Below are 13,690 nucleotides of genomic sequence, written 5' to 3'. Positions count from 1 at the left end.
TGCTTAAGTTCTGTGTTCATCCATCCTGGTTTCCTTAAATGCTTCCTATTCTTCCCTCTTTTCGGAATTGTTAACAACTGTGCTTTGAGAATTTCATTTTTCAAGATTTCCCATCCTTCCTGGACATTTTTGTCTTTAAGGATATCCAGCCATTGGATCCCTCCAATTCTCTTTCTGAATCCCTTAAAATCTGCCTTTCTGAAATCTAACCTTGACGTCTGAGTCTTCACAGGTCTTCCACCTCTAGTTATCCAAAATTCTAAAATAGCATGGTCGCTACCTCCTAGGGTCCCAGCCACTTTTACCTCCTCAACCATTTCCTCCCTGTTTATAAGGATTAGATCCAAGGTAGCAGTTCCCCTTGTTTTCTCCCCTACCTTTTGGAAGATAAAGTTGTCAGCAAGAGAGGATAAGAATTTCCTTGACCTGTTAGTTTTGCCTGAGAGAGATTCCCAACAAATGTCTGGATAGTTGAAATCTCCCATGACAACTATGTCATATTTTTTGGAGAACTTGGCCATCTGATGCATAAAGAGTTCATCTATATCTTCGGCTTGCACAGGCGGCCTGTAGTAAATGCCTACAATGGTGTCCTTTCCATTGTTCTGTCCTTGTATTCTTACCCAAACAGTTTCCACAGCACTCCCAGTCTCTGAAGCTTCAATCTCTGTGCAGATATACGCGTTTCGAACATACAATGCGACACCCCCTCCTCGTTTATCAAGTCTGTTTCTTGCAAATAAGTTGTATCCTTCTAGTCTTGTATTCCAATCATGTGTATTGTCCCACCAAGTTTCAGTGATTCCAATTACATCATATTTCTTTTCCTGTGTTAGTAGTTCCAATTCTCCTTGTTTGTTGCCCATGCTTTGTGCATTAGTATAGAAACATTTTAGTTTGTGATTGGTTTCTCTTCCTCCAATATTTTTATTAATTAGATTCTTTCGTCTTTGTTCTTCCTTTCCACTTCTAATAGCAGAGTTCTCAATAGCATTTGTCAGGTGTATGGCTTTTTCTGGTCATTTGCTTCCCTTCCCATGTTGTTCTAGTTTAAAGCTCTCCTTACAAGTGTAGCAAGGCGACTTCCAAATACATGCTTTCCAGTCTTCGTAAGGTGCACCCCATCTCTAGCAAGTAGTCCATCGTATAAGTAGTTCACTCCGTGATCCAGAAATCCAAACCGTTGCTGACGGCACCATCGACGTAGCCAGTTGTTCACCTGCAGAATCTTATTCCACCTCCTTGTTCCATGGCCATCCACTGGGAGGATGGAAGAGAAGACCACCTGCGCTCCCAGTTCTTTCACTTTCTTGCCTAAGTCTTCAAAGTCTCTGCAGATGGTTTCCAGGTCGTTTCTTGCGGTGTCATTTGTCCCCACATGTAGTAGCAGGAATGGGTAGTCATCTGTAGGTCTGAAGAGTCCTGATATCCTGTCAGACACATCTTTAATTTTTGCACCTGGAAGACAGCACATTTCTCTTGAAGTTATATCCGGTCTGCAGATAGCGGCCTCTGTTCCTCTCAACAGGGAATCCCCCATGACCACCACTCTCCGTTTCTTCTTCACAATATTTTTCTTTCTCCATCCAGGAGGACTCTGAAGGCGTACAAGGTTGCTGCTTGTTGGCAAAGTCTTATCCTGATGTATTTCTTCATCGTTTTCCTGCGTGAGAGCCTGGTACTGGTTTCTGAGCAGTATGGGTGCTGACTGCCTCCTGATCCTCCTGCTTCTCTGGGTCACATGTCTCCATTCCTCTGTTTCTTCAGGTGCACTTCGAATTTCTTCTCTTTCTGTAACATGAAGAGATAATTCTGCTCTGTCCAAGAACTCTTCACCTTCCTTAATGATCTTCAACGTAGCTAACCTCTCTTCGAGATTTTGCAACTTTTCCTCCAACAGGGACACAAGCTGCATTTGTGGCATGTGAAGTTTGGCTTTTCCACTGGTAAATCTGTGAACATGTAGCAAGAAATGCAGCTCACCAAATGGCTCCTGGCCTCTTCCATCGTGAGATTTCTTAAAAACGATGAAAGATGAGCCAAACTTCGGCGCGCGGTTTTTCCGATTTCCTCTTTTCAGCTGCAACCGCCAAAACCCAGTGATCGTTGAGCTCGCGGAGACTCTTCACTTATCCCAGAAGGCACTGGGAATATGCAAATGATCTCCTCAAGACTCTTCCCCTGGTATTCCGATTTCCTCTTTTCAGCTGCAACCGCCAAAACCCAGTGATCGTTGAGCTCGCGGAGACTCTTCACTTATCCCAGAAGGCACTGGGAATATGCAAATGATCTCCTCAAGACTCTTCCCCTGGTACAGAGAATGTCTGTACCATGCAGCAATGCGGCGGACGCCGCCGCCAACCCCTCAGCGCCGCAAGGAGTAGCGCCCGCCGCAGCCGTCTCCATAATGCCGCTGTCTATGCCCTACCTTCCAGGAGCGGCCTGGCTACCGCAGTATTCAGGTGAGTCACATACCCTGAGTGAATTTAAAGAGAGATTGTGCAGTTTGTTTAAAGTTTACCCTCTGTCTGAAAGCCAGAAAGTGAACATCCTTATTGGACAGCTATCGGGTGCAGCACAGAGAGAGGTGAAAGCCTGGCAGGACACTGACAAAGAGACTGTTGCAAAGGTCCTGGCCAAGCTGAGAAGCACCTTTGACACCCGCACTGCAGCTGAAATCAAGATGAGGTTCTTTGGCTGTAAACAGAAGGCGCAGGACAGTATCAGGGACTATGCTCTCAACCTGCAGGAGGCGCTGTGAGCAGTTAAGCAAGTTGATCCTGACAGTGTGAAGGAGGAAGATAAACTGTTAATGGAGCAGTTCATTGAAGGACTCCTGTCCAGTACCCACAGAGGACAGTTGCGCATCATAACCCTGCAAAACCCTGATCTGGACTTTGCTGATTTTAAAGACAGGTCTATTCAGGTCCTGCTGGAATCAACTGACAGCCGTCCAGCGCCCCCTAGGCGCCCAGCGATCACCTACCATCAAGAAGCAACATCTTTCCCTTCCATCCCTGTGGAGGCTGATGCACAGACTCTGGATAAAGATCCAACTGAGGAGCTGTGTCTTCAAGTCCAGGAGTTGACCAAAGGTATGGCTGCACTTACTAAAACTGTGCAGTCCCTGCAGGTGTCCTCCAAGGAGAAGATCCAGCTTGCTTCCAGTCCAGAGGATGTCCCTTGGCTCCGGAAGAGGAGAACCCCGCCACTCCTAGGGAGGAACAACGACTGCTATGACCAGGACGGACGTACCATCTGTCGTCGCTGCCACAAGGCAGGCCATCTTGCAAGATTCTGTCCTTTAAACGAGTAACCCCTGGGGCAGAGGACCAACCCCCAGGAGTAGGACCACAAGGCCCAAGGAACTGGCGAGCCAAGTATGTGGGAGGGAGACCGGTCCTTCCTGTGGTGATTGACGGCATCCCCATGAACGCTTTGCTGGATACTGGCTCCCAGGTGACCACTATGCCCTATATCCTCTACAAGCGGTATTGGGCTGATTCCGAACTCACCCGTGGCCCCACTGATGAACTAACAGTAGTTGCCAGTAGTGGTCAGTCTTTACCACAAGTGGGATGTAAAGAAATTACTGTTAAAGTGGGGAGGGTGGAGTTAAAATCTCAAGGTCTGATAGTTGTGGATATTGATCGACGTGAGTGTAATCCCATGATGACTCTTGGTACAAATGTAATTGAAAATTGTCTTTCCGAGGTTATTGTCTTGTTGCAACAGGTGGCTGAGACTGCTGGTTCCAGTGAACGAGTCCTGCAGAAGGAGATCTGAGCCCTGATGCAAAGACAACAGGTAGAACTCTCTGGCGAAGAAATTGGCAGCGTCAGAGTGAGTGATGCTTTCCCCATTGCAATACCCCCCAGGTGTGAAATGTTGATTCGGTGTCGGGCAGCCATACTGTAGGCCTCAGAGGGAAGGATTACCAGGCATTGGTAGAACCAGTATATTCTGATAGCAGGCCCACTGTCCTGACAGCCAGAGGGGTGGTTGATGTACGTAAAGGGAGAGTACCTGTACGCCTTCTGAATTGTGGGGAGGAGAATGCCACAATACTTCGGTACGCCACAGTTGCTAAGCTGCTCACTGTTAATAACAACTCTTTGCAGGCAGCAGAGCCCTTGGTCTCATCCGATCAGGTGGAGGACAGTGGCTCTGTGAAGCAGATGGAGGAGTGGTGCCAGCAACTGCAGGTGGGGACTGACTCTACACCTTCATACCAAAAGAATGGGGTTTACAGAGTGACACCAGAATATGAGCGGGTATTCAGTAAACACCCACTAGATTTTGGGCAGGCAAAAGGGGATCAACATCATATCCCCACTGGAGATCATCCACCCATTAAAGAAAGGTACCTGCCTATACCCCCCACACAATACCAGTGTGCAAAAGGGATGTTGAGAGAGATGAAGGAGGCAGGGGTCATCAGAGACAGTTGTAGCCCCTGGGCAGCTCCAATAGTTTTTGTAAAAAAGAAGGATGGTACCATGAGAATGTGTGTTGATTACAGGAAAATTAACAGCATTACACATAAAGATGCCTACCCATTACCTAGAATTGAGGAGTCATTAGCTGCACTTAAAACTGCTAACTACTTTTCCACCTTGGATCTCACTAGTGGGTATTGGCAGGTTCCCGTGGCAGAGGCAGACAAGGAGAAAACAGCATTTACCACCCCAATGAGTCTCTGTGAGTTCAACTATATGCCATTCGGGCTCTGTACCGCTCCAGGGACATTTCAACGGCTGATGGAGTGCTGCCTGGGACACATGAACTTTGAGACAGTCCTGTTGTACCTTGATGATGTCATTGTTTTCTCCAAGACTTATGAAGACCATCTGGAGCACCTGGCTGAGGTGTTTGAAGCCTTGTCCGATTTTGGCCTAAAGGTGAAGCCTTCCAAGTGCCACCTCCTGTAGCCCAAGGTACAGTACCTCGGTCATGTAGTGAGTGCAGAAAGTGTGGCACCAGATCCGGACAAAGACACAGTCATCCGGGACTGGCTGAAGCCCAGCAACCTCCATGAAGTATTCCAATTCCTCGGGTTGGTAGGCTACTACCAAAGGTTCATCAAAGGCTTCACTGAAATAGCCACTCCTATGCAAAATCTCCTGGTGGGGAAGTCCAAGAAAGCCAAACAGAAGAATTCCACATTTGAATGGACTGAGGAGTTGGAGAGGTCCTTCACCCGACTGAAGATGGCTCTCACAGGAGATGAAGTTCTGGCCTACCCAGATTATGACAAACCCTTTGTGTTGTATACTGATTCCAGCAACGTGGGACTTGGAGCAGTACTGTCGCAAGTACAGAATGGTAAAGAAAGAGTGATCTCCTACGCCAGCAGGAAGCTTCGTCCCACTGAAAGGAACCCAGACAACTACAGTTCCTTCAAGCTGGAGTTCCTGGCCATAGTCTGGGCTGTGACTGAGAGATTCAAGCATTACCTAGCTTCAGCCAAGTTTACCATCTTCACGGAAACAACCCGTTGACTCACTTGGAAACTGCCAAGCTAGGTGCACTGGAGCAGCGATGGATGGCTCGGCTGTCTAACTATGAATTTACCATCAAGTACCGAGCAGGACATAAGAATGCCAATGCTGATGCGCTGTCCAGAATGCCTAATCTGCCAGATGCAGGAGAAGACCCTGAGGCTCTTGAAGAAATAGAGTTACCTCCCTTCCACGGGCCACTTGCGGCCCAACGTGCTCAAGGAGTGAGAAACAGGCGGTCTGGCTTGAAAGAGGTCACCCTAAATCCATTGCCCCATCATGACTGGGCACAAATGCAGGATAGTGACCCCGCAGTCCGCATGGTGAAGGAGCTACTGTCACAAGCTGACTCACGCCCAGAGTCGAATGCTCCTGAGGAAACTCAGCAGTTGTGGAAGGAGAGAGGCCGGCTGTTCATCTATGAAGGAAAGCTGTGTCGGAGGAGTATCAATGCCCGCACTCATGAGCTGGTTTGGCAAGTGATAGTCCCAAAGAGAGAGGCATCAATGGTCCTGGAAGCATACCACAATGGAGCTAGCCACTTCGGATGGAAGAAGTTGGAAGCATTGCTCCGGGAGAGATTCTACTGGGCTGGTAGGAGGAAAGCCATTGAAAAGTGGTGCCGGGAGTGTGGACAATGTAACCTGCGCAGAAAGGATCGAGACAGCCAGAGAGCTCCTCTGCAGCCAATAGTGACCAAGCAGCCACTCGAGTTGGTTGCCTTGGACCATGTGAAGTTGGTCCCGAGCCGGTCGGGCTACATCTATGCTCCTACCATCGTTGACCACTACTCAAGATTCCTGGTAGTTGTGTCTGTCAAAGATCAAACAGCCAGGACAGCAGCCAGAGCCTTTCAACAGCACCTCTGTAGGCCACACGGTTACTCTGAAAGAGTGCTTACAGATCAAGGTCCAGCTTTTGAGGCAGAAGTGTTCCAGGAATTCTGTAACTTGTACGGTTGCAAGAAGATCAGGGCAACCCCGTACCATCCACAGACCAATGGCATGTGTGAAAAGATGAACCAGGTAGTGATTGACCTACTGAAGACCTTGCCTTTGGAGGAGAGGAATCTCTGGCCAGAAAAGTTGCCAGATCTTGTAGACCTCTACAACCACATTCCTGTGAACTCCACCAACTGCACTCCAGCCTACCTAATGAGAGCAAGGCCTGGTAAGCTGCCTATTGATTTGGACATGGGAGTCCTGACACCTGAAGTGACATCACCAGATGCTGACTGGGACACAGAGAGGCAGCAACAGTACGGAAGAGTCCAAGAATGTGTAGAAAAGAGTCTAGCCCAGGCAAGACAAAAACAGGAGAAGAATTACAATCACAATGCACCTGCAGTTCCCTTGTCACCAGGAGAACAAGTTCTCAAGAGAAAAAGAAGGTTGCATAAATTGGATGACCAATGGGAAGCTGAACCCTACACCATTCTACCCTCAAACTTTGATAAAACCAAGGTGTGCCTTATTAGTAAAGACGGGGGAGAAACCTCAGCAGCCGTATCCAGGGATCATTTGAAATTATGCCCTGGTCAGTTAAAAGAAAGAATGGAGGAACAAGATAACATCCAACCCATAGAAGAAGAAAAGGTCAGCACCATACTTGGAGAATTCCCTGCAAATTGGACTAAAGTAAATGATGCAATAGTGGTGCCAGTCTTGACCTTCCCCCAGCTTGTAGCACAGGAAGAAGTGACTCAAGAAAATCCTGAAGATCAGGAAAATCAGGCAGCAGTAGCCACACCAGCAGTGGAGCCGGAGAGTCCTCGCCCTGCCAGTGGTGAATCTGTTATACCCATGGTGAGTCTAAGAGTTCACAGACAATCTAGTATCCCTGTGCCATGCAGAACCACCAGTAGTGTATTCAGTACATTACACACTACACCAGTAGTTAGCCCCGGACAACCAGTTTTATGCAGGACTACCCGTACTACACAAGGTATACCACCCATCAGGTATCGTATATAGCTAAGTTTATGTGAATGTTGAAGTTGTATATACAGTGGGGCAAAAAAGTATTTAGTCAGTCAGCAATAGTGCAAGTTCCACCACTTAAAAAGATGAGAGGCGTCTGTAATTTACATCATAGGTAGACCTCAACTATGGGAGACAAACTGAGAAAAAAAAATCCAGAAAATCACATTGTCTGTTTTTTTTTTCATTTTATTTGCATATTATGGTGGAAAATAAGTATTTGGTCAGAAACAAAATTTCATCTCAATACTTTGTGATATATCCTTTGTTGGCAATGACAGAGGTCAAACGTTTTCTGTAAGTCTTCACAAGGTTGCCACACACTGTTGTTGGTATGTTGGCCCATTCCTCCATGCAGATCTCCTCTAGAGCAGTGATGTTTTTGGCTTTTCGCTTGGCAACACGGACTTTCAACTCCCTCCAAAGGTTTTCTATAGGGTTGAGATCTGGAGACTGGCTAGGCCACTCCAGGACCTTGAAATGCTTCTTACGAAGCCACTCCTTCGTTGCCCTGGCGGTGTGCTTTGGATCATTGTCATGTTGAAAGACCCAGCCACGTTTCATCTTCAATGCCCTTGCTGATGGAAGGAGGTTTTCACTCAAAATCTCACGATACATGGCCCCATTCATTCTTTCATGTACCCGGATCAGTCGTCCTGGCCCCTTTGCAGAGAAACAGCCCCAAAGCATGATGTTTCCACCACCATGCTTTACAGTAGGTATGGTGTTTGATGGATGCAACTCAGTATTCTTTTTCCTCCAAACACGACAAGTTGTGTTTCTACCAAACAGTTCCAGTTTGGTTTCATCAGACCATAGGACATTCTCCCAAAACTCCTCTGGATCATCCAAATGCTCTCTAGCAAACTTCAGACGGGCCCGGATATGTACAGGCTTAAGCAGTGGGACACGTCTGGCACTGCAGGATCTGAGTCCATGGTGGCGTAGTGTGTTACTTATGGTAGGCCTTGTTACATTGGTCCCAGCTCTCTGCAGTTCATTCACTAGGTCCCCCCGTGTGGTTCTGGGATTTTTGCTCACCGTTCTTATGATCATTCTGACCCCACGGGGTGGGATTTTGCGTGGAGCACCAGATCGAGGGAGATTATCAGTGGTCTTGTATGTCTTCCATTTTCTAATTATTGCTCCCACAGTTGATTTCTTCACTCCAAGCTGGTTGGCTATTGCAGATTCAGTCTTCCCAGCCTGGTGCAGGGCTACAATTTTGTTTCTGGTGTCCTTTGACAGCTCTTTGGTCTTCACCATAGTGGAGTTTGGAGTCAGACTGTTTGAGGGTGTGCACAGGTGTCTTTTTATACTGATAACAAGTTTAAACAGGTGCCATTACTACAGGTAATGAGTGGAGGAAAGAGGAGACTCTTAAAGAAGACGTTACAGGTCTGTGAGAGCCAGAAATCTTGATTGCTTGTTTCTGACCAAATACTTATTTTCCACCATAATATGCAAATAAAATGAAAAAAAAAACAGACAATGTGATTTTCTGGATTTTTTTTTCTCAGTTTGTCTCCCATAGTTGAGGTCTACCTATGATGTAAATTACAGACGCCTCTCATCTTTTTAAGTGGTGGAACTTGCACTATTGCTGACTGACTAAATACTTTTTTGCCCCACTGTATGTATGTAACTGTTTTCAAGTTTTGTGCCTACAGGTAATCTGTAAGAGTTTCCTCTGAATTTTCCATTTTTTATCTTGTTTTATGGACACTGAACCACAGGACTTGTGTGGTTACCAATTTGTATATAGTTCACCATTTGCCCAGGAATGGACCATGGACATTGATGCTTGGACTTGTCATCATAGGACTGTTTTTGGAGCTTTTGGTTTTTGTACATTTTTCATTTTTCAAATCTTGTAACCTTCATGCTGTTTACATGTTTATATGTTTTTCATCAGCCCGGGAGTGTTGACTTGCACTAGGGGGGAATGTGGCGCCCCCAGGAGTATGGCCGCCACAGTGGCTTTGCCTTCCTCCAAGGAGGGTAATGCCAGGCTTGGAAGCAGTGAAGGGTCTCTCTCACAGTTAACCTATACATGCAACACAGTTCCACTACAGGCCAGCATGGGGAACTCTGAACTGGAATTGAAGGGAGGTGTGCTGTCTGAGGGCCAAGAGGAAGGAGTGGTCAGTTAGCGTGAGGAGGGTGAAGTGTGCAGACGTCAGGGAGAAGCGCGGAGATCGAGCGGAGAGGAAAAGGCTCATCTCCAGTGAGAGCGCATGAACTGGAGCCTGGTCTCCACGGTTGTACAGATACTAACGGTCCTGCAACAGACACCAGAGGAGTAGGAGGCTGTAAATGCCCTACCCCCATCTATGACTCGGAGGCACAACAGCACGGAGTGAGCCAAGAGAGTAATATCGGCTACAGCTGTCTGCCATACGAGGAGTGCTAGAAGAAGAGAATTAGGAGGAACTTCAGTGTAACTCAGTACTAGGCGTACTTCATTCAAATAAGCGCTAGGAAGGAGACTGCACAGCCCGTCTGCCGAGAGAGAATCCAGAGCTGCTTCCAGGCTAGCCTACTCCGGTACCATCTGTAATCAGGACCCTGGACTGCATTTATCAAGTAAAGGTACAGAAATTGCACCCCGCTGTGTCTTTGTCTGCTTCCTACCCTTCCGGCACTGCTACATCCCCGTGCCAACCACATCTACACTGCCCTGGGACTACAGCTTCACCTGAGGGGAGCTTCACCATCTTTGTTGCACCATACCATCAGTCCCAGCGGACCTGCATGCAGCGTCGGCTTACCATCTCACTTGCCGAGCACCACAGGTGGCGTCACAAACTATTCATTTAATCAATTACATTCCATCATTTCAAGTCCCCCATCACTTGGGCACCCAGGGCCACGGACCGGGTCACCGCTGCTGTGACACATCCCACTGACACCGGCCCGGTAGCGAGTACCCCACAGCCCTGGGAGGGCGACCCAATTACACTGTCTGTTACACATTCAGCTTTACCAAAATGATCACAGTCTCTCACTGACCCCGGTCAGCATAACACGGACTCCGCTCCATTACCTGTTGGCCACACTGGTTCTCAGATCCCTCTTATCCATAGAAGTTTCCCATAAATCTCTCTCAGTGACCACGGTCAGTATAACTAACAGTTTTCAAGACCGTCTACTCCTCTGGCTTAGACTCGCCAGCACGGCTTCCCCAGGCTATGCGACGTCCAGGCTGACAGACTCCCTACACACTCTCTCACATGTGCAACACACCTTCCTTAGATAGCTGTAACCTCTCACAGTTACCCATCACATGGCTAGTCACATGATCATGACCTCATCACAGGTCCTCAAAATTCACAACCACACACATATCTTCAGGCAAAACGGGGTACAGTGGGACCCCCTCACCCCAGAGCGAGGTAAATGGGTAGCACAACCCTCTCAACTCTCAGAGCTACACGTAACCTGGACCCAAATGTGAACAAAAACTACTTAGAACTTACGTACACTTAAGAAAAAACACTCCGGGCTACATCACAGGGAGCTGCCATCCCTGTGATACATACCTCCCATTAACTATACAGCCATTAATATCGCTACAATTTATATACTGAGATCACTGTGCCACAGACCATGTAAAGTGCTGCAGTGAGACGAGCCCGGGTCTAACATGCCCAGACAGGATGCCACAGGGCAGCCAAAGTGGAATATGACATGATGAGAAAGGAGAGCCTAAACAGTTAGCACACTGAGCTGCTGAGTCGTGGAGACCGTGGAGAGAGCATTAGCATGTATGGCCGTGCAAGGAGAACTGGATTCTCCTGTGTTACTTCGTAGACAGAGGAGACATTTAGAGATGATCTTACATCAACATAGAAAGATAGCACGTAAGGGGTAACACTTGACGACTGTTGTGGCATTCTAGGGAGCTAATGATGGTCAAAGAGGAACATGTAAGAAGCTCTATCATCTTACACTGCAGTTGATGTAGTCTTCCCGGGTGGAAGAGATTTCATCCTCCTGGATGAAGGTGCTGCCATTACAGTGGAAGGCTGAGGATTGCCACCACAGAATGGAGCACAGAGGCTTATTCGTGACTGTGAGGATTGTCACACAAGAAGTATTTGTGTGCTTATTCCTGGGTGTAACCAGCATTACAGGCAGAGACTAAGGGCCTGTGTGTGAACGCAGTGACTGAAAGAGTGAGCGGCAAGAGTGTGCAGATTGCTAGACAAGAGGTGGTGCTGCTGCCAAGAGAGGTGGCTGTGAGAGGGGCCCAAGACCAGCATTAACAAGATGTTGTCTGTGTGAGGAGAGAGCTCTGAATGTTATCTGGTTGAAGCTCGTTGCCTCTTAGGGCCCCGTCACACATAGCGATCTCGCTAGCGAGATCACTGTGTGTGACAGGTATCAGCGACCGGCCCCCCTGCCGGTTATCGCTGATCGCTCTTGGAAAGCCCTGCACATTTCTTTTGTCGCTGGTCTCCCGCTGGCCAGACGCATCGCTGCGTGTGACAGGCGGGAGACCAGCGATCAGCTCGTAACTAAGGTACACATCGGGTATCTAAGGGATGTGCGTCACTTAGAAACCTGATGTGTACCTTAGTTACCAGCTTCCTGCATCAGTGCGCTTGTAACTAACGTACACAGCGACGCCGGGCGCTCGGCGTCGCTGGTGCTGATTGCTGGTGAAGCTGCCTGTGTGACAGCTCACCAGTGATCATGTAGCGACTCACCATCGATCCTGACACGTTGATATCGTTGTCGGGATTGCTGGCGAGTCACTATGTGTGACAGAGAGTCAATGATAAGCGGTCATAGAGGAGCGCTTAGGAAGCAACCCAGGGGCAGACAAAGATGTCAGGTCTCCACCGCAGCTCCAGCCAAAAACCTCCAATGGAGGATAGGAGCAATGAGAAATTGGAAACGGTCTTAGGAGCGCTGGAAAGAGACTCAGACAAGAGATGGGGTTAAACCACAACGCGTTTCGAGTTACTTCCACCTGATGAAGACGGATCCTCCGTCGAAACGCGTTGTGGTTTAACCCCATCTCTTGTCTGAGTCTCTTCCCTGCGCTCCTAAGGCCTGTTCCACACTTCCGTTTTTGACCATCAGTCAAAATCCGCCGGTTTTGCAAAAAAACGTATTCGCCATTTTTTTTGGCGGATCCGTTTTTTTCCTCTCTCTCCCAAGGCAGCGGTTCCTTTAAAATTCTTCATTCGGCGGATCCGTCAACAAAACCATCCGGTGGCATCCGTTCACATCAGTTAACAACGGATCCGCTTTCCACCATTTTGCCGGATTTTAACTGACCCTAAAAAACTGATGTGTGAAACAGGCCTTAGACCGTTTCCAAATTCTCATTGCTATGTGTGACGGGGCCCTTACAGACATTGTGTAGCTAAGATTGTTTCCTTTCAGTGAGTGAAATCTACTTGGACTATTGGAGACATCCATCTACTTCACCATATCGGAGTGAGGAGACCACTTCTCACCTCTTTTTAGATCCTTCTGAAGTTCGATCCTCATCTGATTTTTTTTGATCTTCTTCAGAACGTCTCTGACCTTTTTTGGCCCGTGCCTCACAGTGTAGGAATCTATGATGATGTCGGCCACCTCTGTTGCAGTTTTCCTTTTTAGATCTTTCTTCTGGAGTTTGTTACATCCTTGAGGAGCTTTGAGACCACAGAGGGCCACAATGAAGGCGTCTAGACCGGCTTTAGACAACTGTTTGAGATGTTTTGCCAGAATTTTTGCAATATATTTACTCATAACTGAAAGATTGTCCTGAAATCGGTAGAAAAATTAAAAATTGGCGTTCAGTGACTGAGGAGCACAGAAGAGAGAGGACCATTGCTCCACGAGACTCTCTGAGCACAGATAGTGTAGAAGATGTCACCTGCAGTCCTATGTAACACCATAGACAACACAGTGATAACTCTCTGAGTACAGATAAAGTAGTAGATATCACCTGCAGTCCTATGTAACACCACAGATAACACAGTGATAACTCTGAGTACAGATAATGCAGTAGATGTAACCTGCAGTCCTATGTAACACCACAGATAACACAGTGATAACTCTCTGAATACAGATAATGTAGTAGATGTCACCTGCAGTCCTATGTAACACCACAGATAACACAGTGATAACTCTCTGAGTACAGATAATGTAGTAGATGTCACCTGCAGTCGTATGTAGCACCACATATAACACAGTGATAACTCTCTGAAT

General features: G+C 47.5%; 1 protein-coding gene across 1 annotated transcript in view; it reads right to left on the bottom strand.

The window, feature by feature from the left end:
- Positions 1-13,457, bottom strand: part of LOC141050793 (uncharacterized) — a 71,753-nt gene extending 58,296 nt beyond the window's left edge. Inside the window, exons 1-2 of the mRNA XM_073547450.1 lie at positions 13,428-13,457; positions 12,952-13,243 (exon numbers count right to left, since the gene is read on the bottom strand). Of these exons, the coding sequence (XP_073403551.1) occupies positions 12,952-13,228 (277 nt within the window). The 5' untranslated portion in view covers positions 13,229-13,243; positions 13,428-13,457. The remainder of the gene's footprint in view (positions 1-12,951; positions 13,244-13,427) is intronic.
- Positions 13,458-13,690: the final 233 nt, after the last annotated feature.

The sequence above is a fragment of the Dendrobates tinctorius genome, unplaced genomic scaffold (genome assembly GCF_039654945.1).
Source record: "Dendrobates tinctorius isolate UK_male_01 unplaced genomic scaffold, ASM3965494v1 ptg000152l, whole genome shotgun sequence".
NCBI classification, from domain to species: Eukaryota; Metazoa; Chordata; class Amphibia; order Anura; family Dendrobatidae; genus Dendrobates; species Dendrobates tinctorius.
This window is presented reverse-complemented; position numbering and strand designations above follow the sequence as displayed.